Genomic DNA, 25686 nt, shown 5'->3' with positions numbered 1-25686 from the left:
TCATCATGTTCCATTGTAGATCTGGTTTGTCTTTGCAAATACTCGCAACCTGAATCCCGCGAACACACCCGTCAACGTACCACTTTCAAAATTTCGTCATTCCCCATCCACGAATCATAAACGCGACAATGGCTTCTCCGTGATCATAATCCCTTCGTGTCACCTCGGATTTCCGACCGTAAGCCATGTCGTCTCTACTATTCACGAAAGAATTCGAAACCCCATACGACAAGCATTTCGAGTCCTATGGCCCCCGAAGCTACAAAGATGCCATCAAGGACTGCGGTCGAAAAATCCAGAAAGACCCGCACAATGGCGAACTCCACGTATGGATATCGTCTCGTAAAATGAAGATGATGGGATTAACGGAATCTAGTATTGGAAAGCCCAGCTCCATCTCCGGATGGGTGCGTATGCTGACGCGAAAGAAACGCTGGATCACATCAATGAGACCAAGGTCAACTTCCTACATCCGGACGGCTTGGTTAATGTATGCTTGATGTATCGCCGCATACACCAGCTGCTGTCTATTAAACCAGATGGTCTATCTCACCTGTTTGGTAATGCATCTGAAAAGTCCAATGCATCTGCCCAAAGCCCCCTTCAGATTGACCCACCGAAGGAGGTTGATCAGCTTTGGTCAAGAGTCAGTTCAATCGGATTGGAAGGATCTGATAGGGATGTGTTCTCCGAGAATCTATTGACGACCGCCGTCGCTTGCGACTGGTCCAGCCTGTATCAGAGGGGCGCGAATGACCTGAAATCACGGTATCCAACGGAGCCGAAGTACATCTATTTATGGCTTGCCGCCACCGCAAAGCTTGCGCAAGAGCTGGGTAATGCAGGGCAGCCGGAACATAAGATGAAAGCTATGATTATGGGCAAGCTTGTTGCAAGGGGCGTGTCGGATATCTTGAAGAAGACGAGGCAGAAAGAAGAGTCGGCGTGGAAGATTCGGGATGGTCGAGACTTTCGGCTTATACTTGAGCTTGCTCAGTCGGATAATGCGATGCTTTTGGATATAGCATCCAGCATGATTGACACAGAATCGCCGCTGTATTTGTTCGAGAACATCTTGAACGGCGACATCGAGTTCCTTTGGGCCCTCTTAAACATCTGGGAATCTCAAGGACAATGGAAGCAAATTTGGGACTTCCTCGTCGAGTCGAAGGATAGCAGCTGCGTCATCGCTTCTCGAATCACCGGAGCATTTGGGAACGACTATCGAATATTGGACAAGTTGTTTCAAGCAGCCTCGAGCGTGGAGGACGGAAACCTCAACAGCCAACTCAAAGCTCTCCTTGAACGTGGCGTATCCGAGCCTACACCGAATCGCGAAATGCTGCTCACAGCCCTTAAATGGCAAAAGAAGTTCGGGAAGGAAGAGTGTTTCGTTGGCGTTTGCAAAGTGTATTTCGACCGGTTCTCGAAACTCGAGACCTGTTACAAGGACCTTTCGCCATTCCTCGCCGCGCTCTCCAAGGAAGGGATGCGGCAATTTGATGAGCATATCAACGAGACAGTGAACGCCTGGACCACGCAGTTCAAGGCCTTGACCCTCGAAGACGGTCCGCCAGACAATATTGACTTGGGGACCGGACTCACATTCTCCAAGATATATTGTTCGTTTCAATCCTCTCTTCCCGATCGCAAGACACCTGAGAATCCTCATGGGTCGGACGTGAGCGCCGCTGGGATGATAAGGCATTTTGTCTTACTGGTAAAGCTGAGTCGAGGGGACACCCAAACAAACGAGACGATTGCCCTCCTGGCACTTACCCTCCTATGGGGATTGCACACCCCGAGGGCCAAGGAGAGAGGTGCCGACGACATCTTGTCGCCGCGGGAGACGACTCTCGTGATGCAAGCACTTGCGCTGACATCGGCTCTGACCAATCTGGTTTCCGAACTCGCCCCGATGCTTCATGTGATGGGCACGCTCCTGTCGCTACAGCTTGGTCTTGGGGACGAAGCCTACCGGTTCTTCCAGAAGCTAGACGTCAAGAGCCTGCTATTCGAAAGCGACTTGCATATCTTGGCCAGTCGGCTTTCCATTACACATCCGTTTCCGTTGGCGTCTGTTAAATCACAGCATCCGAGGCAACCGGAATCCAATCCTCTGAAAATCCTAAGTGTGCCAGCCCGATGGATTGGGAGATCGGTCGGCGATGTACTGGCGTTTACGGGGGATGGCTTGGAAAAGTTGTATCCCGACAAGTTGACTGAGATGCTGGGATTCAAAGACAATCTGACCCAGTCTTTGCCCGCGGCAATTCGCGCTCTGGAATATCGCCGAGTTGCCAGGCTTTCGAACCGTCCAGTGGATGCGGCCCCTTTTGTCAACGACACAATTGATCGGATCATCTTGGATCAAGCGTATTCGGTGGACAAACGACACTACGGGCAGCTACCAAATTACAATTCGAAAGATGATCTTCCGTTGCAGCGGTCATTGATGGTTTGGGAAGAGCAGGGCATCCAGGGTCAAAATTGGGTGAGACACATGCTCAGCATCGAGCTCACGACAGACCTGCTATGGACGGGAGGGAAGCCGACGTTACCAGTTGTTGTTCACGAGGCCCATGCGGCTGTATCAAGCGGCTATCAGACAGGTCAGAAAGTCTCCCCGGACGGACTGGCACCTCCCGAGCAGCAATTGCACGAGCCTTGGCAGCTACTCACCCAGATAACCTACGCGACATTTTTCTCCAATGCCATGGACATGAAGAAACTCGCACCCAAGTCATCGAACACCATGACGGCAATCCTCGACTTCATCCGTACCCACACGAAAGTTTGGAAGACATTTTCCCACTTCGAGGAAGCGGCCCCCCCATCGCCTGAGGGCCAAAAACTCGAACACCTTATCAAATTACCGACCCCCCATTTCCTCCAACCCTCCTTCCTCTTCCTCGAATATCTCCAAGCAGTCCAAAAACTCCTCAAACTCATTCCCGCCGCTACCAAACCAAAATCTCATCCCCTGTCCAGCAAAATCCCAGCGGCAAAGTTGAAGGAAGTGGGTGCAACAGTTGAGGATGCGATGAGGGCAGTCCAGGGGGTTGCGAAGGATTGGATGCAGGAGTTGAGCTCAGGGGTAGGGGCACGGAATATTCGGGAACGAATAGCAGGGGGTGAGGTGGGGGAGGCATTGAAGCCGCTGTTAGATGGTGAGGAGCTGGAGAGGGTGGTGGGGAGGATCAAGGATGCGGCAGTCAATGCTCTGGAGGGGGTGGTGAAGGTTGAGGTGTTAAAACAGTGAGCAGACAGTGGTCTCAGAGGTAGTCAGTGCTCTACCATAACGGAATATCGATGATCCGGGGATGTTGGATATCGGCTTGCCAATACACATGTTAACATAAAAGCACAACACACACTACAGGATGGTTTATATCCTTTGTACAATGGTAGAATCTCATGAAAGGATGTATGGAACAAGATGTGTCCTGGTTCGAGATTATGGTGGGTGGGTGGTTCGGTAGAGGGGTCTAATCCCCAATGGCATTGCTTCCAAGGGCTTGCGGTTTCGCAGGATCATGCTGGAAGAATGCTGGTGAATTTGTTGGCGGAACCAGTTTTGCGGGAGGGTGGAGCTGGTAGAAAGGGAGGGCAAGGCGGCGGGGGGGGGGGCGGATAGGTCCGCCGAGGAATAGGTACGTACCTTCGGGATATCTGTGGCAAAGCTGCAGTATGCAGCGCGGCTTTTCTTGGAGGGTAGACCTATGTCTGACTAAGATGTCGTTTTATACGCATCCATTAGTGCAACGAAAAATGGTTTGATTGGCTGGATTCAATACGTTTGGACCCTGAGCCGAAATCGCGCATCCAACATAAGCCCTAGAGTCATGCTCACGAAACTTCGGAAAACGGCATTGTACTCCGCTCCTCCTTCACTTGCAGACAATTGAGCCTCCAGACAATAAGCGTGCTTATCCGAACAATTGTACGGGACATTGGGCGGATATCTCTTATTTTCAAAGAATAAGAGCGAGGAGAAAAACAGATTGGTTCCCTTCCGAGCCGGCAAGAGTCAACCACTCGGTGGTCCTCATTCCAAAATGTCCCTCTCGATCCAACCGTCCCTAGCCACCGTCCGCGATGTCCTGTCGGCCGCGGAGAGGCAGGAAAATCCCCCGAACCTGATCCCTCTCAGCGCGACTCTATCCGCCGAGTTCCTGACCCCGTCCTTGATATATCTGAAGCTAGCTGCTCGGTACGTATCGCGCGTCCTTTCCCTGAGGGCAGTGAGTAGGGAGGGCCGTGGCTGATGGGTGGAAACAGAGCGAAGACGAAATCCAGTTTCTTGTTCGAGAGCGCCATGACTACACAGACGATTGGGAGGTGGAGCTTCGTGGGAGTGGGTGAGTTAACCAGCCTCTTTGAACCTTTGATGTAGGATATGCTAATCCCCCTGTCTTCCCAGATCCCCGAAAAGTTCTCCGTTCCGGCCCCGGTCAACCCGTCGGTCCCCGCGATCCCCTCCCCGTCCTCGAAGAAGAACTCTCCCGGTACCGCGTCGCCAGCGTCCCAGGCGTCCAACTACCCCCACTAATCGGCGGAGCGATCGGGTACGTTGGATACGACTGCGTCGCATATTTCGAGCCCCGGACCGCGCGGGACGACATGAAAGATGTGCTGGAGGTGCCGGAGTCATTGTTTATGCTATTCGATACGGTTGTCGCGGTCGATCACTTCTACCAGTTGGTCAAGGTGTTCACGTATGTGAAGGTCCCGAAGGACTCGAAAGATTCTGGGGCGCTAGAGAGTGCATATGAGGCGGCGGAGAAGGAGTTGCGGGATGTGGTACACACTATCACGCAGACTGAGGTGCCGTTGCCACCGCAGGGACCTATTGAGCTGGAGCAGGAGTACACCTCGAACATTGGACAGGCAGGGTATGAGGCGCACGTCACAAGGTTAAAAGAGCACATCCACAAAGGCGACATCATCCAAGCCGTTCCTTCCCAGCGGATCGCGAGGCCGACGTCGTTACACCCATTCAACATTTACCGACGGCTACGGATGGTCAACCCATCGCCTTACCTATTCTTCGTGGACTGTGAGGACTTCCAGATCGTCGGCGCCAGTCCGGAGGTGTTGGTGAAGAGCGAGGAGGGCAGAATTATCACGCATCCGATTGCGGGGACGGTGAAGAGGGGGAAGACGGTGAAGGAGGACGATGAGTTGGCGCAGGAGTTGTCGAACTCGCTTAAGGATCGGTGAGTTTGGCCTTTACTTCGTGGTGGATTATACTGACTGGTCGAAGCGCGGAGCATGTGATGCTGGTGGATCTGGCGCGGAATGACGTAAATCGCGTCTGCGATCCTTTGTCGACGAGAGTCGACCGCTTAATGGTAGGTGTAAAACGCGTGGACGTGTTGGATCTCCAACTGACGTTGTAGATAATCCAACGGTTTTCCCACGTCCAGCACATCACATCCGAAGTCTCCGGGGTACTCCGGCCCGGAATGACGAGATTTGACGCATTTAGGTACGTCCTTCTGTCCCCCTTGACTTCACGAAGAAGTCTATGGCTGACTCAGTTGCTATTAGGTCCATATTTCCCGCCGGCACGGTATCCGGCGCCCCGAAAGTCCGCGCCATGGAGCTGATCGCGGAGTTGGAGGGGGAAAAGCGCGGCGTCTACGCCGGCGCGGTGGGATATTTCGGGTACAATACCGTGGATGCGAATGGGACGATTGAAGAGGGGTCGATGGACACGTGAGTTACTCACCAACCCCGTTTTTATGGATATGGAAATGGGAATGCATGCGTGGTTGGATTTGGCTAACGAGTGGATAGATGTATCGCGCTTCGGACGATGGTGGTCAAGGATGGGGTGGCATACCTTCAAGCCGGGGGTGGGATTGTGTTCGACTCGGACAACTATGACGAATTGTAAGCATGGTCCCTGTTCCTCTTGTTTTGCATCCCTAAATCTCAGTCCTGTCAACTATGCTGGGCTGGTTGCCGTGATGGGGGTGTCTTCACGCCAAAGGTGGACGAGAACTAACCGATTCCGCAGCGTCGAGACGTTGAATAAGCTCAAAGCCAACGTTACCTGCATCGATTCGGCCGAACTGGTATTCAGCGAGCAGGCAGCCCAAACAGGACTGTGAGCATCGTATACAGTACAGGCTAGGGAATGTCCTGGCTGTGACGAATTCGAACGATGTCATTGAATTTACGCGATCCCTTACCAAGGAGGCCTGAGCGAGAACTATATGAATGCTTTGCGGGCACGCCATTGGAAGACATGGCTAAAAAAGAGGAGCTACTTCGGTGCCGCCAGGTCTCAAGAACCCAATATTGTAGAAATCTAGACCTGCCAATTCGTAGCGCTACCGTATGGTAGTATGGGCATCCCTCATCGATGAAACGAGCGAGTTGCTAGAGTATGGGCTCTGGATAGAATGCTTTGGAAACTCACGATATATGCAATGGAGTCTACTTCAACGACCGCGGGCTGAGGGCACTAGATCCAGCGACTCTGGGCGGTCTTGGAGCATCCAGGAGACGATTTAGGCCAGAAGCTGTCTTTGTCGTCTGGAAGAACAATAGTATACCACCAGCATCACGAAGCCATCCACCCCCTCGCTCTTCTGTACATATTACCATTCATCGGGGCCCATCGCCACCGGTTCTCACATCACCTGAACTCCGAATGTCGGAAGTAAACAACTGAATTCAACCAAAAGCCAACGGACCCTAAGTATTCTTCCGACAACTACCCGCTTAGCCAAATATCTACGCGAATCCATCCATCCATCCCGTAACCCATAACAAACCCATCAATCATCACCACCCCCATCACCACCCCCCCATCACTACCGCTCCAACCCCCCTAATCATCCATCGGCCTATCCACCAACTCCACTCCCACCGGCCGATCCTCCGTCCCCACACTCATTCTCACCCCCGGCGCCTTCCTTGCAATCCTCCCCACCCCCCTTGACAACGAATCCCGCTTCACCACATCCCCCCCCTTCTCCTCCCCGGCCACCGATATCTCCTTATCTTCCCCACTCCCATTCGTCTTCTCCGACGACACCGGTCCTTCTCCCTCTGGCACCTCCAAGCTTCCCCGCACATTCCCCTTTCGCTCCACCGTCGGGCTCCCCGCACCTCCCGCCGCCGTGCTCGGCGCCACAGGGAACCGCGTCTCAGGCCCGCCGCTGCTGCGTTCCCGACGATGCGACGGCCCACCGGCCCGCGGACCGGGGGCGGGCGAGCTAGCGCGCGAGCGGTTGGCGATGATGGCACGGGTGCGCTCCTCCATATGGGCGCGACGGTTGCTCTCGTCGGTGGAGATGGCGCGGGGGCGCTGGTCGACGGTGGCCTTTGCCTCGCGCTCCTTCTGGGCGGCGGCGGAACGCTTGAGCTCGCCGAAGATGGGTTCCTTGTGTTCGAGGAGGTCGCGGACGAGGCGGAAGGAGAACTTTTCGGTGAGGGTGAGGGGGGATTCGTGCTTGGGACGGAGGACGCAGGGGGCGAGGGCGGTGCAGAGGGCGGTGATGTAGTCGTCGTCGGCGGAGGTGAGTTCGATGAGGCGGGCAAAGTGGGTGGCGAGGGCGTCGAGGGTGGCGATGTTGGCGAGACGGAGTTGGCCGAGGGTAGATTGGAGGATGGCAACACGAGAGGTCGCGGTGGAGGCGGCGTCGGAGGAGTAGATTGTTTTGACGATTTCGTAGACGTGAGAAGAAACAAGGGAGTCTAGAAGGGTTAGCTGTAGCTTTCGCATGAAGAATGTGGGACTTACCTGGAAGTTCTAGTAGATACAATTTCAAAACGCTCGCGACGATAGGTATCTCATATTGCTCCAGGACTTCATTCCCGATTGCACCGCCATTATTGATATGGTTGCGTAAATGATGAGTTGCTGGAAGTGGGACATCGACGAGCCAAATGCCTCTTCTCGCCTCGTCGCCTTCGAGGTCGGGATAACCTGTAACTTTGTTAGGGTCTACTGGAGTCATGCTATGGGGATGTCAACTTACGGGTATCGAGGAACGTGAGGATTGTCGTGACAATGATTGGAACACGCTTCCTATCGGCCTTTGCTCGAGCCTCGAGATCAATACCGAAGGTTTGACCTATAACGTGTTAAAAATACGTCTCACCCTAAAAGTCTTGAAATACTCACCATCAACCGAGTTGTAGTAATTCTCATACACCTGCACCCTTGGGATGAACTGCCCCGTCCGGTAGTTCTCCAACAGGTACCTCAAATCGCCCGCTGGCTGCACGGTCTCTTGGAACAGCATCATATTGTCCACGGTGCTCTGCAAGCTCGGGATCACATTGCTGATCGCCCCGGAAAAGTCCAGGATGACGGCTTTGATGGCCTTCAGTCGGTCCAATTCGCATCGCTCCATGTACTTCAAATGGCTCATCATCGCCTCCTCCAGATTGCATCGCAGGGTGTCGAGTTTTCGCACCGCCGCCTTATACCGCTCGTCGGCCTCGCGTGCTTCGCGGCGGAGTTTCTCGGCCGGTGTCTCGTTCGGGTAGGGGTTGTTCAAGGGGTTCCAACCGGCGAGGTACTCCTGCACCGTGCCGATGGGGCTGTCAACCCCGTCGTTGGACATGATCGTCGTGCTTCGTGACATCGGGTGCTTCTTCTCGGGGATACCGGTGAGTTGGAATGCTTTGGGTCGCCATTGGTAGAACATGCGCGAGCTATTGGCAAACGCGTTGCCGACGTTTCCCACGAGTCGGAGGTAGCCATTGGATACAATGTCTTGGCCGATTCGCTCGGCGTAGCTCACGCTCGACGCGTTCATGTGCTTCTGGATGTACTCGACGATGTCGGTGCCAGTGGAGACATTGTGATAGGTACCCAAAATCGGTACTTTCGTTTCGGTAAGCTTGATGGTCTCTAGCATGTGCGACAAGATTTTCTTGACTTGATCCAGTTGGTATACTTCATCGCCGATCTCGACCTGCGGTTCGTCCTCTTCGTCATCCGGTTCGGAAACCTTCACCGTCGGCGTGGGCAGCTGCACGGGCTTCTGCTTCGGGCTCTGCGTCCCCGCGGAATCCGGGTCCTTGAACGCCAACTTATCCTCCTCCTCCAGATCCTCCAGAAGCCTGCACTTATTGTAGTAGTGGCTTCGGAACTTGCGCACCGCGTCCGCCTGCTTGTCGTGCAGTTTGATCCGCGCTTGTAAGTCGTCCTGCGACCCCTGCACGCGGGCGGCATGTTCATCGCACCATCGACTAAAGGGAGACACGACCAGTTCGCGGATATTGTTGGAAATTTTCCGGTGGTTCTTGGAGGCTTCCTGCATCTCGCTGCGGACGCCTTCGTATGCCTAGAGCGACACCATTCCGTTAGTGCTGACAGGGGCCATGCGGCTGAGATGAGCACACACCTTTCGAACGCTGGCACCATCGTCCCTCTGAAAACCGCCTGTGATACGATCCGTTGCCGCTGGAATATAACCCAATTGTTGGCCATACAGGTCCTCCGCATCGGCTCGCATCCGCGCAATTGTCAGAACTTGCTGGTTCTCTTGGACACCTTGCTGCAGTTTGCCGAAGAGAACTCCAAGTCCTACGCGACTCCGTTAGCCTGATTGACTTGAGGTAGAAGAGAAGTGTCCCATACCACCAGCATAATCGCTCGACCAAAACGAAATTGAAAAGCCAGACGCCATCGTGAAGGGATGGTTCAGGGTCTTCCGTCAACCGTACCAAAAGCAACCACGGGGTATAGGAGATAGAATCGCTGCGATGGAGTCGCTAGGAACCGATATTCAGAGAACGAACGGAAGAGTGAATGAAAACCGGGTATCGTAAAAGTAACCGCTACGAAATTGCAAAGTATAGGTAAGGTAAGGTATGAAGGAGAATGATGGAAGAAGAGTTGGAAGAGAGTCTGACAGCCGTGACAGCAGCGCTTGACGTTGCACGGTTGCAGGTGCAAGGCTGTCGATCCTTCCTGTTTCCCGTCAGGCACGGCACGTGATTGGTATCCAGTCTGGAAGTTGTGGCTGACTAGAGACGATCGGATTCCACTGTTAGTCCTCGTGCTGTTTCCTGTAGTACGGAATACTAAAGGCAATTTCACGGATAATATCAAACTGTCCGTAGGTCCTCTTGGATCTCCAGTTCTGTATGCCTCCTCAGTAACTTCGTAAACTAATATCCCTTCTAGAAATCTCTTCAATACCTAGTACTCCATCCACCTGCCAGCACCACGATCACCACACAGCCACTAACCCTAGAGTCTCCACTTCCCATTCCCTTTTGCTAAACCGAAATCCAGTTCATGATGCACGACTGCATGTAGATGGGACCTCCTCAACTACCGAAAGTCACATAGACCCCCCCCCCCCCCCCCCCCCCCCTCCCTTCCCCCCATCCCTTCTCTCAACACCCCCCGCCACACCAACTACTGGCTCCGCTGCCTCAAGACCTTCTTCCCTGCCCACGCCACCACTATGGACTCCAACCGCATGTCCCTGTCCTTCTTCACCCTCGCGTCCCTCGATCTCCTCGCCGCGCTCGACACCCACATCTCCGCTGGCGAACGCGCCGACTACGTCGACTGGATCTACCAATGCCAGCATCCGGGGGGCGGGTTTCGAGGGGGGACGTCGACGATTACAGTTGGGGAAGCGGAGGCGGAAGAGCATACTGTGAGCCAGTGGGACCGCGCGACCGTGCCGTCGACGTATTTCGCGCTATGTTGCCTAGCAATCCTCGGGGATGACTTTAAGCGGGTGCGGTGGAAGGCGACGTGGCGATGGCTGCGAGGGATGCAGAAAGGGGACGGGAGCTTCGGGGAGTCGGTGGGGGCGGCAGGGGAGATTGACGGGGGGAGTGATGCGAGGTTTGCGTATTGTGCAATGTGTATCCGGTGGATGCTGCGGGGGATTGGTGGAAGAGAGGAGATGGAGGAGGTGGATGTAGATGTGGAGGGGTTGGAGAGGTGTATAGCGGGCTGCCAAGTACGTTTTCTACCTCTTGTCGATGTGTACCTTATGGGATATAGAACGGAATTTAACGGGTTGCTTCTAGACGTATGATGGGGGCATTGCTGATGAGCCGTTTCACGAACCGCATGGTAACGCATCCTCCGAATATTCTCTTCACTCAGGAAGTATCTCTGACTCTTTTTGATATTGTAGCGGGATACACCCACTGCTCCATCTCCGCACTCGCGCTCCTCTATCGCCCCCAGGAACCTCCTCCGGACACACCTCAGCAGATCGACTCGACAGACATAGACCTGTTCGCAAAAGTCCTCGACGTCGATTCCGCTATCCGATGGCTAGTCTCCCGACAAACCTCTGATATCTACCTCCACAACCCGGATGATTCCTCCGGCGACGAAGAAGATGCACCCGTGAAGCCTCTCGAGTCCCTCCAGACCTCCGAGCGACCAACTTACGCCGGATTCAACGGGCGGACCAACAAGATCGCGGATACGTGTTACGCATTCTGGGTGCTCGGATCCCTGACAGTAAGCATTGCACACCTCCCTCACCGCCCATACGTCCCCGATGCTAACGTTCACCAGATCCTCGGACGAGACGACCTCATCGACGCGGAATGCGTGCGGAGCTACCTCCTATCGAAGACGCAGCACCGCATTGGCGGGTTTGGGAAGACGCCGGGGGACACGCCGGATCCGTATCATTCGTTTCTGGGGCTCGCGGCGCTGTCGTTGCTGGGGGAGGAGGGGTTGAAGCCGTTGGATGCGGCGGTTTGTTTGAGTGGGAATGCGGTGGGTTGGATTCAGGGTCTTCATAAGATAACGAGATAGGACTTGGGAGAATCGACTTGTGTATACCGGTACCATCCTATGTATCCTCTCTATTGGAGATGAGTGTAGACTGAGATGCTGGATTGTTTATTGTTGTAGTCTGAGAGACAGGATCCATCCTACCTCGCATCATCTCATCCGAGACTCCAAGTATGACCGGAATTGAATCTTACTCGAATAGGAATGTGACAATGTGTGGAACATGCGGGGGAGATCAACCACTCGTTGAACCCCTCCACACGAATTCTATGAGACCCCAAGTCATCCAAGACATTTCCCCGCATGTTCTGTACCAGACTGGAGTCAAAGATGCCGTGAATGTGAATCATGAGTTCACGACAATGGACGAGTAGGATGTAGAGCAGTAGAGGTACTCGGGACACGCTCGGCCCATCCACACCCGGTTGTATGCGCGGTAGCTCACTAACTGACGCCGCGGAGTCACGTCAATTTGCTTCGCATGTGCGATGTGCTAAACTCCACCTCCACTCCATCGCTTAGAAAGTTCACTACTCTCAAGCACCTTTTAAGATCCCAAACTCTGGATCTTCACTGTGCGGAATCTCAACCGGGCGAGATTGTGTCTGCACGTCATATTAACCCCCCCCAACATCCGGGATTCCTCACAGGCGCCTGCAGCTGTAAACCGCCTGCCCTGTCCACCACCCTCTGCGCCCTCCCGATCTCTCCCGTCGCCCGGGTGCAGCATGTGTGAGGCTCGCAAGGGATAATATGGCGGGCCGCATACTTACCAGTCGTTCTCTATGTACGTCGCAGGAGATCTCTTTTTCAACAGGCTCGCTGCCCGTCCCGAAGCCCGTCCATCCACTCCTGCGCTCCGGACGGCGGTCGACGCCTAACCCTGCTTCTCACTCCGTGAAACTCGTCCTACGTACCACATACACCCTAACCCGACATGCAACCTCCTCCGAAAGAGTGTGGACGGTACCCCCGATATCTAGATCGCGCATAACGCGCCATTGGTACTCCGATGCGCCAGCCCCCAAGGGAACCCCATATAGCGACCTCACCGTCGGCGTCCCCAAAGAAACCTACCCCGACGAACGCCGCGTCGCGCTGACCCCGCAGAATGTCGCGCTCCTCCTCAAAAAAGGCTTCGGCCGCGTCCTCGTCGAGCGGCACGCCGGCATCGACGCGAAGTTCGTCGATAAGGAGTACGAGAACGCCGGCGCGAAGCTCGCGGGCGCCGACACCGTCTGGGCCGAGAGCGACATCCTCCTAAAAGTCCGCCCCCCCAGCGTGGCCGACTCGAACGACGAGGCCGCCAAGCTGAAAGCAGGGAGCACGGTGATCTCGTTCCTGAATGCGGCGCAGAACCGCGACCTAGTGGACGCTCTCGCAGCGAAGCCGGCGTCGGCGTTCGCGATGGAAATGATCCCGCGGATCTCACGGGCGCAGGTGTTCGACGCGCTGAGCTCGATGGCGAACATCGCAGGGTACAAGGCGGTGCTGGAAGCGTCGAATCAGTTCGGGCGGTTCCTGACGGCGCAGACGACGGCGGCGGGGAAGATCCCGCCGGCGAAGGTGCTGGTGATCGGGGCGGGGGTGGCGGGGTTGAGTGCGATCGCGACAGCGAAGCGGATGGGAGCGATTGTAAGGGGGTTTGATACGAGGGCGGCGGCGCGGGAGCAGGTGGAGTCGCTGGGTGGTGAGTTTTTGGAAGTCGGTTTGAAAGAGGACGGGGCTGGTGCGGGCGGATACGGGAAGGAAATGTCGAAGGAGTTCATCGAGGCGGAGATGAAGCTGTTCATGGAGCAGTGCAAAGAGGTGGACATCGTGATCACGACCGCGATGATCCCCGGGAAACGAGCTCCTATACTCATTGACCGTCACATGATCGAAGCGATGAGGCCTGGATCCGTGCTGGTGGATCTCGCATCTGAAGCCGGTGGAAACTGCGAGGTGACGATTCCAGGGAAGTTGACGATGCATCAAGGGGTATCTATCATTGGATACACCGATTTCCCATCCCGACTTCCGACGCAGGCCTCGACGCTGTACTCAAACAACATAACGAAGTTCCTCCTCTCTATCTCGCCCGCGGACAAGCATTTTGGCATCAATCTCGAAGATGAAGTCGTCCGCGGCTCGATCATCGTGAACCAAGGAGAGATCTTGCCTCCCGCCCCCCGTCCGACCCCTCCACCAGCGCCACTCACCCCCAAGGAAATCAAAGTGGAACCAACTCTAGAACTCACCCCATGGCAAAACAAAGTCCGCGAAGTAACCGGGGTGACGGCGGGCATCGGTTCGATAGTCGCGCTCGGAAAGCTCACCTCACCGTTGTTCATGGCCAACATCTTCACCACCGGCCTTGCTGGGATCATCGGATATCGCGTGGTCTGGGGCGTTAGTCCGGCGCTGCACTCTCCGCTGATGAGCGTCACCAATGCGATCTCCGGCATGGTTGGAATCGGCGGCTTCTTCGTCATGGGCGGCGGATATCTCCCCGAGACGATCCCGCAATTGCTTGGCTCCCTGTCGGTGCTGCTGGCTTTCGTCAACGTATCCGGTGGATTCGTGATCACCAAGCGAATGCTGGATATGTTCAAGCGACCAACTGACCCGCCGGAGTACCCATGGCTGTACGCCATCCCAGGACTGGTCTTCGGTGGCGGCTTCATAGCGGCGGCGAGCACGGGAATGGCAGGATTGGTGCAAGCTGGGTATCTAATCAGCAGCATGCTCTGCATTTCCTCACTCCAAGGCCTTGCCACCCAAGCGACCGCTCGACGTGGGAACCTCCTAGGAATCCTCGGCGTCGGATCCGGCATCCTCGCATCTCTCGCCGCCGTCGGCTTCTCCCCCGAAGTCATGACCCAATTCGGCGCCCTCGCCACCGTCGGAGCCATTGCAGGTGCGCTCATCGGCCGCCGCATCTCCCCCACCGACCTCCCCCAGACTGTCGCCGCGCTCCACTCCGTCGTCGGCCTCGCCGCCGTCCTCACCAGCGTCGGCAGTGTCATGTCCCACATCGACGACATCTCCACACTACACATGGTCACCGCCTACCTCGGCGTCCTGATCGGCGGCATCACCTTCACCGGATCCATGGTCGCCTTCCTCAAGCTCGCCGGCCGCATGTCCTCCCGCCCCATCAAGCTCCCGAAACCCCACATCGTGAACTCGGGCCTCCTCGCCACGAACGTCGGGACCATGGGCGCCTTCCTCGCCATGGCGCCTGGCTCGCCTATGATCGCTGCAGGCGCTCTGACTGCGAACGCGTTTCTGAGCTTCTTGAAGGGGTACACCACTACCGCGGCCATCGGCGGGGCAGACATGCCCGTCGTCATCACCGTGCTCAACGCGTACTCCGGGTTTGCGCTCATCGCCGAGGGGCTGATGCTCGACAACCCGCTGCTGACCACGGTCGGCACGCTCATCGGTGTGAGCGGCAGCATCCTCTCCTACATCATGTGCGTGGCCATGAACCGGTCACTTACGAACGTGCTCTTCGGCGGCATCGCCACCCCCACGCAAGAGACCAACACCGCGATCGAAGGAACCATCACCACAACGTCCATCGAAGAGGCGGCCGACATCCTCGCGAACTCCGACTCCGTCATCATCGTCGTCGGCTACGGCATGGCCGTCGCCAAAGCACAATACGCCATCTCCGAGATCACACAGATGTGTCGCGAGCGGGGCGTCAACGTGCGGTTCGCGATCCACCCGGTAGCCGGTCGAATGCCGGGGCAGTGCAACGTGCTGCTGGCGGAGGCGAACGTGCCGTACGACATCGTGCTGGAGATGGACGAGATCAACGAGGATTTCAACGACACGGACGTGACGCTGGTGATCGGGGCGAATGATACAGTGAATCCGATTGCGATGGAGCCTGGGAGTGCGATTGCGGGGATGCCGGTGTTGCATGCGTGGAAGAGTAAGCAAGTGATCGTGATGAAGCGGGGGATGAGCAGTGGATATGGTAAGTCTTTATCTACAATTTCTGCGTCGAGGATGGGGTTAGGGGTGAAACTAATGCTCGATAGCGGACGTGCCCAACCCGATGTTCTACATGCCGAACACGAAGATGTTGTTCGGCGATGCGAAGACAACCTGTGACGGTAAGTTCCCGCTCTCGTGATGCAATTCTCCATGCTGACGATGACCGTAGCGATTAAGCGAGCTTTGAACGACAAGCAGAAGGCAGCGATGATGGTCTAAAATATCCCTTTGCCGATTCGAGTAGATTTCATCTTGGTGGTGTGGATTGCCTGGTGGAGTTTACCATAGTTCGCGAATACAAATGCAGCCATTTGAATCAATTTCTAGAATATCCCAAATACCTTATCGTTGAATACCCTGTCTGGCGTTCCTAATAATAATGGGAAATATCATAGTTAATGGTAGGTGGTACTAACTTACTGTAAGACCCGTTGTTACAATAGAGTATTAGTTATTGCAGATCGTGGTTCCAACGCTGACGCCATGGCAAACGCCTAAACTAACGTCTGGGGCAAGGGCGACATGGAACGACATCGACTTCTCGCCACCAAAATGGCCGCGCCATCACTTGAATGCCTTAACAATAAACCACCACTGTGTGAATGGATGCCTATCCATCGTAACTCGTTCTCCAGCTTTAATAGAAGCCTTTATTTTCTTCATCGACATGTTATTCTGCGACACACCAAACAATGCCCGAGAAAGAAACCCCCACCCCAGAGTCCGAGTTGGCTCTCATAAGCAAAGTCGAGTTCAAAATCGCCCTCGCGGATACGGACACGAAGCTGGAAGTCGTCCTAGACAGATTCCTCACTGCGCTATTGTTGAAGTTGGAATCGCCGCATCTGGTGGTCCGGAATAAGGTCCTCTCGATATGCCACCACCTCACCAGTCGCGTCCAACATATCCGGCTGCCCGTCAAAGCGCTGATAGAGCAAGCCAAAAAATTCCGGTCGAACAAAGTGTTGCAGCACTCGGATCTGTCGTTTATCGTGCCCGGCTTTATGCATCTCTCGGCGGACGAGCTTCGGGATCTCATTCCCATCTTAGCAAAAGATGTCCACCTTGACATGGGCGCGTCGACGGGCCTAGCGTCCTACCAGCTTTATTTCATCCTGAGAGCGATATGTGCTCAGGAGATTTTGGAACGCGGCTCAGCGGAAGAGGAGGAGATCTTCGCAAAACCGGAATGGCAAATCGGTGAGCTCGACCGAGCATGGATGGTCAAATGGTTTACGAGGCTGATGCTCTTCTTACCGGGTGATAACCCGCAGCCTGGAATCAAGAAATCGGATCAAGAGTTTTTCATGGTTTCACCCCAAAAGAAGCTATGGAACCCGATAATACCGGGCGGGCTATACGTTGTAAAATGCAAGCAGAAGGTCCTCTGGTTCCTGTCGTCTCGTGTGTTCGCCGAAAACCCAACCCGCATCCTGGCATATTTGTATGCTGCTGCGGACGGAAACTCTGCGTTGTCAGAGACGGCGAAGGATTTGATTAAGCGGGAGATTGCCAGCGCCGACCTAGAGGATAAAGGGTTGATACAGGCGATTTACAACGGTTACCTCGGAAATTCTCCATCGTACTTGGACGCTGGAATATTCCATATTCCGAAACCCGCTGTACAGATCCAGCTCCTAAAATTTCTCGGCCGCTCCACGATGAGCACTACCTTTCCGTTGATGTTAACCGCCATTATCGAGAACGTCCTGTTCAAGAAGCCCGAGGACAGTCCATCGGAGCCTCCCAGTCGCCGAATCGATCGGGGAACCGAGGCCAACAAACTCAGGGCCGCGATCTTCAGCTACCTGACCTTCTTTGCGCGAAACGCGGACGTAGAAGACTTGGAGCCCATCGCTACGCCGCTGATTGCCCGGCTTCGAACCTTCGTAGAAGAGTACGGATGGCCAGCCCTCGAGACAGCTCAGTCCGGAGACGCCGACACCAGGCGGACTGCGTACGAAGTCATCGGAATCCTGACCAAAGCCGATAAGAAAGCCGACGTGGGCCTGCTGCAATGGCTGTTCACATCCCTTGGCTACGACACAAGCGGAAGGGAGACCACTCTCATAATCGGAGATGCGCTGTCATCTTTGATCTCAATATTTGCGGATAGATCGGCTGTGCAAGAGTCCGAGCTCATCGACGTCCTGCGGGACGAGAATCCCGGTTTTGATTTCGACGAGGTGACCCTGAACGACGTGGCCCTTGATCCCGCATTGCGGTCGAGGATATACCACGCTCGATACCTTGGGCTTCGTTTCGTCAACCAGTGCTTGCCATTCGAAAACGTGGCCGCTCGGTTGCTGAATCTTCGGGTTCTCACGGTCACCGATGTAGAAGCGCGGGAAGTCGTCGAGGAAGCGAAACGCGGACTGGATCCAAATTGGTTCAAAATCCGGGATCTTTACCCTGTCGATGGACAATCCACACGATCTATCATATTCCCTCCATACATTGATATCATGTCGGGGGCGCTTCCATGGTTCAAAAAGACGAATATTGCTGGGCGTCTGGGACCAGTGGTAAAGTTCGCGTATTTGATGCTACTCCAGGAAGCGTTTGACCAGCACTCTGTTGGAGTGGTGGTTGACCAGTCATGGGAAAGACGACTTTTGACCGCCATCGAGAACGAGGTAGATACGCAAGACGCACTTGCCGACTATCTTAAAACGATGGACGAAAAAAAGATGGACAGGCTGCTGAACCTCCGCAATGCCTGCGTTCCTTACCTGGATCCCGACCTATTCAAACAGTTTCCAGCCTCCAAAAATATCCTCCTCCGGCTGGTCAAGATCGGCAGTATATCGGAAACCGGACGCAGCCGCCTCGCCCTCGCCTACCAAACCCTACCCGACTTGAAGCCGGCTCTTTTCTCGCATGATAAATCCCTTCGAATATTTGCCGCCGAAGTCTTCGGATTGTGCGACGACACTGGCAGTTACAATGGGACGACCCTTGTAGGCTCCTGCATGGAGTCCGTTCGGAACTGGAACACATCCGCTTCTGGCACGGGGTCATATAACTGGAAAGTGGATGGTTCTATCCTTCTTCTCTCTAATCACTGGAGTCGGATAAAATACGATGGTGCTAACGAACAGAGAGACTCGTTCATGAAGTTCGTTAAGGAAATATTGGAGACATCCAAGGACACCAGTTTGCTGGAAACGTGCTTTTACGCTGTTAGCCAAATCTCTATCTTCCACTCCATGGAATTTGACAAGCCCACAATATTTCCCCTGGTCCTCGAGACAGCAAAGAAGGGCAACGAGCGTGCCATTACTACTTTAGGACACATTGCCATGCATTTCCGAACGGAAGCGGCCGACGACTTCAAAATGGCTTTAGATGCGTTTAGGGATCTGCACGAAGTCCGGCAGACTGAGACGCAATTTGCTGTGGGCGAGGCAATATCCTGCTTCGCAGGGGGGTGGGCCTCAAAGGTCATGGTTAACCTACGCGAGCACTCGTTGAAACTTTCACTGGACGAAGTGGATGACCCACAGGCAGTACCTACCATCATGGAAAGTGTGCTAAAAGATTGTCGGAACGCGAAGCCCGCATTGAGGAAGGCGGCGGCCATTTGGCTACTGTGCCTCGTCCAGTACTGCGGACATCTGAAGGAGATGAAGAAGTACTTGACTCAGTGTCAAACTGCATTTCTACACTGCTTGTCCGATCGAGACGAGATGGTACAAGAAGCCGCCTCACGAGGCCTTGGAACTGTATACGAGATGGGCGATCGGGACCTCAAGGACGATTTGGTCCGGAACCTTGTGAATGCCTTCTCGGAGAGCAAGTCACAGCTGTCCGGAAATGTCACGGAAGACACGGAGCTCTTCGACGAAGGGATGCTGCGCAATCGTGACGGCTCGATCAAGACGTACGGAGACATCCTAAACTTGGCACAGGAAGCTGGGGATTCGACACTTGTCTACAAGTACATGGCTATTGCCTCGAATAATGCGATGTGGTCTAGTCGAGCCGCATTCGGCAAGTTCGGGTTGAGCAGCGTCCTTTCAAGCTCAAGCGTCGATGGATATCTGGCCGAGAATCCTAAGCTGTACCCGAAGCTCTATCGATACCGATTCGATCCAGTTGAGAACGTGCGAAGAGCCATGAACGATATTTGGACCGCACTTGTCCCCGACACTTCCGCGACGCTCGACAAGTATTTCGATCCCATCATGGAGGATTTGCTGCGTCATATCCTCTCCGGGAAGGAATGGCGGGTGCGACAGGCGTGCTGTGCTGCCATCGCGGACCTCGTTCAATCCAAGCCATTCGAGATGTATTACAAATATCTGGGCGAGATCTGGGCTAGTTGCTTCAAGGTGCTCGACGACATTAAAGAGTCGGTCAGAGCGGCCGCAGCGGGCCTTGCGAGGACGTTGACAGGAATCGTCACCAGATCGCTTGAAAGCGGTTCGGGATCGAAAATGTCGAGATCGAAATCCCACGCGATGTTAACCGACGTCGTGCCATTTCTCCTTTCCCCCGCGGGACTTGAGTCCAGCGCCAAAGAAGTGCAGGTATTCTCGATCACGGCGCTGCTAGACATCGTCAAGAAAGCCAGCGCCGAAGCCCTCCGACCGTTCATCCCCGAGCTTGTCGAGCGGATCATCGGGCTGCTCACATCGTTGGAACCACAGGAGATCAACTATATCCATCTGAACGCGGACAAGTACGACTTGACCGAGGAGAAGATCGACGCGATGCGATTGAACTCGATTCGCGCGAGCCCGCTCATGGATGCAATTGAGCGCTGCCTTGATCTCGTGGACGACGAGACCATGGACCGCCTTGTCCCCTGCCTCGAGATCGCCATGCGAACTGCCGTCGGGTTGCCCTCGAAAATCGGCGCCGGGCGTGTCCTCGTTTCCCTGGCCACCCGACACCACCAAGTTTTCAAGCAGGCAAAAGCCAACAGTTTTTTAGTCCTCTTACAGAAATACGTGCTCGACCGAAACGAGACTGTGTCCACTTCCTACGCCGTTGCCGCGGGGTATCTGGCGCGGATTGCGTCCGATGCCCAAATCTTTCGACTCTTTGAGTTCTGCCGTAACCTCTACCTTACCGCCGACGACGATCGGAAACGCACGGTTTCTGGTGACATCGTCTACGCGGTTGCGAAGCACGCATCCGACCGGCTCAAGGCTGTTGCGGCGGATATCCTGCCGTTCGTCTTCTTCGCCAAACATGACAGCGTCGCCAGCGTCAAGGACGAATACCAGAAAGCGTGGGACGATACGGTCGGCGGATCCAGGTCGGTCCTTCTCTATCTAAATGAGATCATCGATATATCGAAGCTGCACTTGGATTCGCCGAAGTGGGTGCTCAAACACACTGCCGCGCGAACGGTGGCAGACGTCATCAACAGCATCATCCAGGCCTCCAGTACGATCAACAAGGACCAAGCGGATGTCGTCTATCCTGCTTTGAAGAAAGCGTTGGCTGGGAAAACGTGGGATGGGAAAGAGGGAGTTCTGACTGCCTTCGTCTCCTTCGTCGAGAAGACCGAGCACCTCTGGCGTGAGGACGAAATGTCCACGAAAGACATCGTGGGGATCGCAGCCCGGGAAGCGGGGAGGCAGAACTCCAAGTATCGACCAACTGCCTTGATGGCTATTGGGAAGATCGCCGGGCTGCAAGACGATGACGGACTCTCGAGGACGGCGTTTGAGAAGGCGCATGAGGTTGTGAAGACATTGTTAGTGAATGAGGATGATATGGATGTCGACGGCGACGACTCGACTGTCAAAGGGTCGCTGCGGGACGAGACCTTGATCGCTGCGATTCAGGCGATGGGCAATGCTTTCAACGACGCGGTATTTCAAAGCAATGGTAAGCACCTCCCCATCCTCATCCATGAATTCTCCCATCCATCCTCCGTCTCGTCGTTCACCAACTAACCTCACCAGACTCTGCCACCCTAATCACCCAATACCTCCAAACCATCCACGTCGCCACCGCCTCCGCCTCCAACCCCATCCACACCACCATCGCCTCCTCCCTCGACGCCTTCCTCACTAAATTCCCGGATCACCCCGAACCCACGCTCGGCGCCGCCGAGGACAGGGTGCTCGAGCACCTGCGCACCGTGCTCTTCGACACCGAGCCGCCACACGAGGCGCTGCGGGCGCGGCGGGCGCGGCAGATTAAGGTACTGGCGGGGAAGCGATGGGAGAAGGCGAATGAGGTGATATGGGCGCGGGTGGGGGAGATGGTGGAGGGTGAGATTTCGCCGGGGGTGAGGGAGACGTTGGAGGAGGCGTTGAAGGTGGTGGAGGAGAGGGAGGGGTGAGTTAAGGGGGTGGATGGCGAGGGTGGGATGGGTTGCAATAGTGATAGAGCATGTATCGAAATGTGGGACGTTGAAAGAGGCGATGAACATGGTGGACGAGGGTTGGTTCAGGGGAAATGGATCCCGAGTATGGGATACCCGGGTTACGGTATTCATAGAGCGTGGAGCGTCATAGATTCGGGTTAGAGCATAAGATACATGGTTTGTTTGTCGACATTTTGCTGGGTTCAGTTGTGTAGGACTCTTCTAAATCGTCCAGTGATCTTACACTAGAGGAATGCAGGGTATGTGAGTATCAGTTGTGCTAATTATGTCCCATTTGCTCAAAGCAGCCAAGTTGAATGTTGCGTGTTGGCAAAAATACCGGAAAGGTACCTATCTAAAGCGCCAGATTACCTCGCAGATAATGCAACGTCTATCCCATGGCGTACTTAATCATAGTCGACGTATTCACCGCATGAAACTCAGAACTCTACCACCATACCCCTCGTATCAAATGCACTCGACTTTTCTATCCATTCCCTCGTCCACTCCGCTGCTCTCTCCAACGATCGGGATACTCCCCTCACCTACCCCACAAACTCCACCATCACCGTCCCATTCATCAACCCCGCCTCCCTCACACTCCCCTCCAACCCCACCCTTCCCTCTCCCATCAAATTCCTCCCCATGCTCACCAACTCAAACTCTCTCGCCCTCCCCTCCCCGTCCCGCCCCCCAATCGCCTCCGGCTCCGCTTTCAACCACTCGTAGATCCGCCCCACCGGCTCCTCGAGCCCGAACCGTCGGATCACCCGCCCGGACGGATGTCGGAACTGGATGCGCGTCGTGGTGGCGGGATCCGCGGCCGGTTCGGTGTGTGGTGCGTCGGAGCGGATCGTGGAGAAGAGGGAGGGGGGTGCTGGGGAGGGGGAGGGTTGGCGTGCGTCGGGTGCGAAGGGCGCGAGGCCATTCGCCTCGGCGGGGGTGGAGGGGGTGGATGCGCGGGCCTTGCCCTTGTCGATGCGCAGGGCGGAGTCGTCGCTGGAGGGGGTGGAACCGTCGCTCTTGGTCAGCGCGTCAGGGTCGAGGGCGCGAGACGCGGAGCCGTGGTCGGCGGCGAGGGAGTTGCGGACGGCCATTTCGAGCATTTCGTCCTCAGTCATGCGCTCGACTTGGGTCTCGCGGCGGGGTGCGGGCTTGCGGGTTGCGACGGGGTTGCGGGCGTGGACGTTGAGGCTGTAGCGGTCGAGGAACTCATGGAGGTCGGTGAGGAAGTCGGCAGGTTTGGGGCCGGGGGGACCGGACCAGACTTTGACTTGCTCGCCGGTGCGGGGGTCGACGATGGCGATGTGCGGGTATGCGTCGGGGGATTCGTGGGTGTGGAAGTAGTATTGGACGTAGGGCATGGCGCGGGGGTCGTTGTTGGTGTATTGCAGGAAGATGAAATTCTCGCGGACGGCTTCGACGATGCCCTTGTCTTTCCAGATGTCGCGATTGAGGACTTGGCAGTCGAAGACGGACGGCTCTTGGATGTTGACGAGGAGCCATTTTTCTTGGTCCTTGCCTTCCTCGCGGGCTTCTTCCCAGGACAGGTTGGTGAGCAGTTCGAAGGGCGGGCGGAACAGATTGGCGAGGTGGCTGGATTTCGATGAAGCGTCGGACGCGCCTCCGGTGGCACGAGCCAATTCTCGCTGTGAGGTGACAGGATCGTTGTCTTCCCAAATGGTAGGTTGAGATTCGCGTTGATTGAAGATACCAGGGCGACCTTTTCAAGAAAACCAAGTTAGAATAACCAGACGGAACCGTATTTTCAATCAAGGTACTGGAGAACTTACCCGCCGCTCTTCTCCTCTCCCGCTCCATCAGCTGCTGTGCAATCGACGCCTGAATGCCATCCTCCCCCCCGTACTCCGCATCCGGCCCCACCAACGTCTCTCTCGTCCTCGCCAACGGAGCCCTCACCCCCTCCGCATCCACTCCGGCCGACATATCCCCGCCCGCGTACATCTCCTCCTGCAACCGTCTCGCCAACGCCTCATCGTCCTCAAACATCGCATCCGGCTGATACGTCTGCTGCGTCGGTGCGGGCTGCTGCGGCTGCGGCGTACCCGCTTCCGGAGTCTCGTCGTCCGAGTCAATGTGGATTATGCCATCGTCGTCCTCGGTGTACGGGGCGCTAGGGTGCGACGGCGCGGGCGGTGCGGGCGCAGTAGGCGCGGTGGTGGGTTGGGCTCCGGCAACGTCGAGGCCGGGGCTGTCGAAGAAGAGCTGGATGGCTTGCTCGAGGTTGCCGTCGGCGATCTGGAGGTAGCTTTGGGCTTGTTGCGGGGTGGCGGAGGTGATGGTCATGAATGATCCGATGGTTTCGTCGTCCATGGCTACGGGACAGGCTCCGAGGAGCAAAGCTTTCGAGTGGTTTTTCTGGGTTCGATGTAATGGTTCGGAGGTGGAAATGAAAGAAAGGCTGCAGAAGCGGACAGGGTGGCGGCTTTGGAGATGGGTTCTGGAAGTGTCTGTAGCTTTATGGAGGGGTCGAAGTGATATTGGCAGTGTCTCGGGTAGCACGTCGACGCCACTAGGGGATATCTGATTTGGATTCACTACCTGTTCGAGGTCAGTCAGATATTTCTCCGAGTTTCTGGCACCGGACGCCATCACCGCTGATACGGTTTCATGGCAGGCGCTGGGGGATTCATACCAAAACATCAGCTCTCCTGTGGTTTAAGAGTGATTCAGGGCTGCCAAAAACAGTTATCCAGAGCTTCTCAACGAACTTGGATGATTCGAACGATTCAAGCGAATGGCTAAGGGCAGATTGGCGAAGTTGATAATGGCAATCATGAGTATATTCAAACATGAAGTCGGAGAATGGCGTTGACAATTCCGTGTCACATGGACTGGCGTCATCACCACTGGATGCCTGCTGAATTCTCGACGCCTTATCGCCTTGTCCACTCGCACACGGCTCTCGGCGCTCGCTGGTTGCAGTGTTCGGTTTGGAAGCTGCTAGATACGTGGGATAGGTAGTGGGCAATATGCTGTATTTACACCTTATACTCTCCTGAACATACGGCTCTGGTAAAATCCTAGGCATTTTGTCCTTGTAATCACCGAGAATTATGCAAAGGGAACGTACTAATTCCTGTTAAGTAGCATTAAGTCCCTATGTAACTCCGGATATGTATATCAACTGAGACCACCCATCCCATGAGCACCGACTGCATTTCTCAGATATAGATATGCACTTGGGTAGATACAAGTAGTCAAATCAGCAAAACGGCTGGAAGCTCGTCGTATTGGTATTCCGCTCAAAATCCAGCTTTTGATCCGAAGGAAACCTGCAGAAGGCTAAGCTGAATCATGCCATGTAATGCCACTCCACGACCCCTTTCCCCTGACCTCCGCGACCTCCACGTCCTGATACCCCAGACCACGCACTGGTCGCTGAATTTTCATGTATGAAGTCAAGTCCACGGTCCAGATCCTATACGATGACGAAGGCGAGTACGGACGGACATAAGCGACCCAGCGACGATCGGAACCGCAGAGGGAAGCCGAAGAAGCTCGCAACTCCCGCGCTGCGTCTGTCGAATGAACCGCCAACGTCCCCACACACCCAATCCCAACGATCAGGACCCCCTCGAAAAAAGCACCCCGC

General features: G+C 55.3%; 7 protein-coding genes across 7 annotated transcripts; 5 read left to right on the top strand and 2 right to left on the bottom strand.

Annotated features, from left to right (window-relative positions):
* The first annotated feature begins 57 nt into the window (after positions 1-57).
* On the top strand, positions 58-3598 carry P152DRAFT_511705 (uncharacterized protein). Its single transcript, XM_033682719.1, has 2 exons — positions 58-326; positions 377-3598. Exons 1-2 carry the CDS (start codon positions 186-188, stop codon positions 3260-3262), a joined length of 3027 nt encoding a protein of 1008 aa, XP_033537201.1. The 5' UTR covers positions 58-185; the 3' UTR covers positions 3263-3598.
* A 460-nt stretch (positions 3599-4058) lies between these two features.
* P152DRAFT_389953 (anthranilate synthetase) lies at positions 4059-6119 on the top strand (the record flags this gene model as incomplete). The annotated part of the gene is made up of 8 exons (XM_033676011.1): positions 4059-4213; positions 4282-4361; positions 4424-5219; positions 5267-5354; positions 5403-5491; positions 5554-5721; positions 5803-5898; positions 6026-6119. 8 exons carry the CDS (start codon positions 4059-4061, stop codon positions 6117-6119), a joined length of 1566 nt encoding a protein of 521 aa, XP_033537200.1.
* Positions 6120-6844: 725 nt separating this feature from the next.
* Positions 6845-9659, bottom strand: P152DRAFT_390285 (Rho-GTPase-activating protein 8; the record flags this gene model as incomplete). Its single annotated transcript, XM_033676037.1, has 6 exons — positions 6845-7713; positions 7760-7945; positions 7998-8093; positions 8144-9314; positions 9375-9556; positions 9611-9659. The coding sequence occupies 6 exons, from the start codon at positions 9657-9659 to the stop codon at positions 6845-6847; spliced, it is 2553 nt and encodes an 850-aa protein (XP_033537199.1).
* Positions 9660-10809: 1150 nt separating this feature from the next.
* On the top strand, positions 10810-11929 carry P152DRAFT_455281 (terpenoid cyclases/Protein prenyltransferase). The gene is made up of 4 exons (XM_033678756.1): positions 10810-10955; positions 11026-11071; positions 11136-11470; positions 11528-11929. Exons 1-4 carry the CDS (start codon positions 10854-10856, stop codon positions 11771-11773), a joined length of 729 nt encoding a protein of 242 aa, XP_033537198.1. The 5' UTR covers positions 10810-10853; the 3' UTR covers positions 11774-11929.
* Positions 11930-12250: 321 nt separating this feature from the next.
* Positions 12251-16062, top strand: P152DRAFT_455279 (NAD transhydrogenase mitochondrial precursor). The gene is made up of 2 exons (XM_033678755.1): positions 12251-15861; positions 15912-16062. Exon 1 carries the CDS (start codon positions 12506-12508, stop codon positions 15857-15859), a length of 3354 nt encoding a protein of 1117 aa, XP_033537197.1. The 5' UTR covers positions 12251-12505; the 3' UTR covers positions 15860-15861; positions 15912-16062.
* A 240-nt stretch (positions 16063-16302) lies between these two features.
* Positions 16303-22046, top strand: P152DRAFT_479482 (ARM repeat-containing protein; the record flags this gene model as incomplete). The annotated part of the gene is made up of 2 exons (XM_033681713.1): positions 16303-21586; positions 21664-22046. The coding sequence occupies exons 1-2, from the start codon at positions 16435-16437 to the stop codon at positions 22044-22046; spliced, it is 5535 nt and encodes a 1844-aa protein (XP_033537196.1). The 5' UTR covers positions 16303-16434.
* Positions 22047-22615: 569 nt separating this feature from the next.
* Positions 22616-24404, bottom strand: P152DRAFT_389788 (uncharacterized protein; the record flags this gene model as incomplete). The annotated part of the gene is made up of 2 exons (XM_033676002.1): positions 22616-23793; positions 23864-24404. 2 exons carry the CDS (start codon positions 24402-24404, stop codon positions 22616-22618), a joined length of 1719 nt encoding a protein of 572 aa, XP_033537195.1.
* Positions 24405-25686: the final 1282 nt, after the last annotated feature.

Source organism: Eremomyces bilateralis (genome assembly GCF_010015585.1).
Source record: "Eremomyces bilateralis CBS 781.70 unplaced genomic scaffold P152scaffold_3, whole genome shotgun sequence".
In the NCBI taxonomy this organism is placed as follows: domain Eukaryota; kingdom Fungi; phylum Ascomycota; class Dothideomycetes; order Eremomycetales; family Eremomycetaceae; genus Eremomyces; species Eremomyces bilateralis.
The sequence above is the reverse complement of the archived record's forward strand: the minus strand, read 5'-3'. Positions and strand labels throughout refer to the sequence as shown.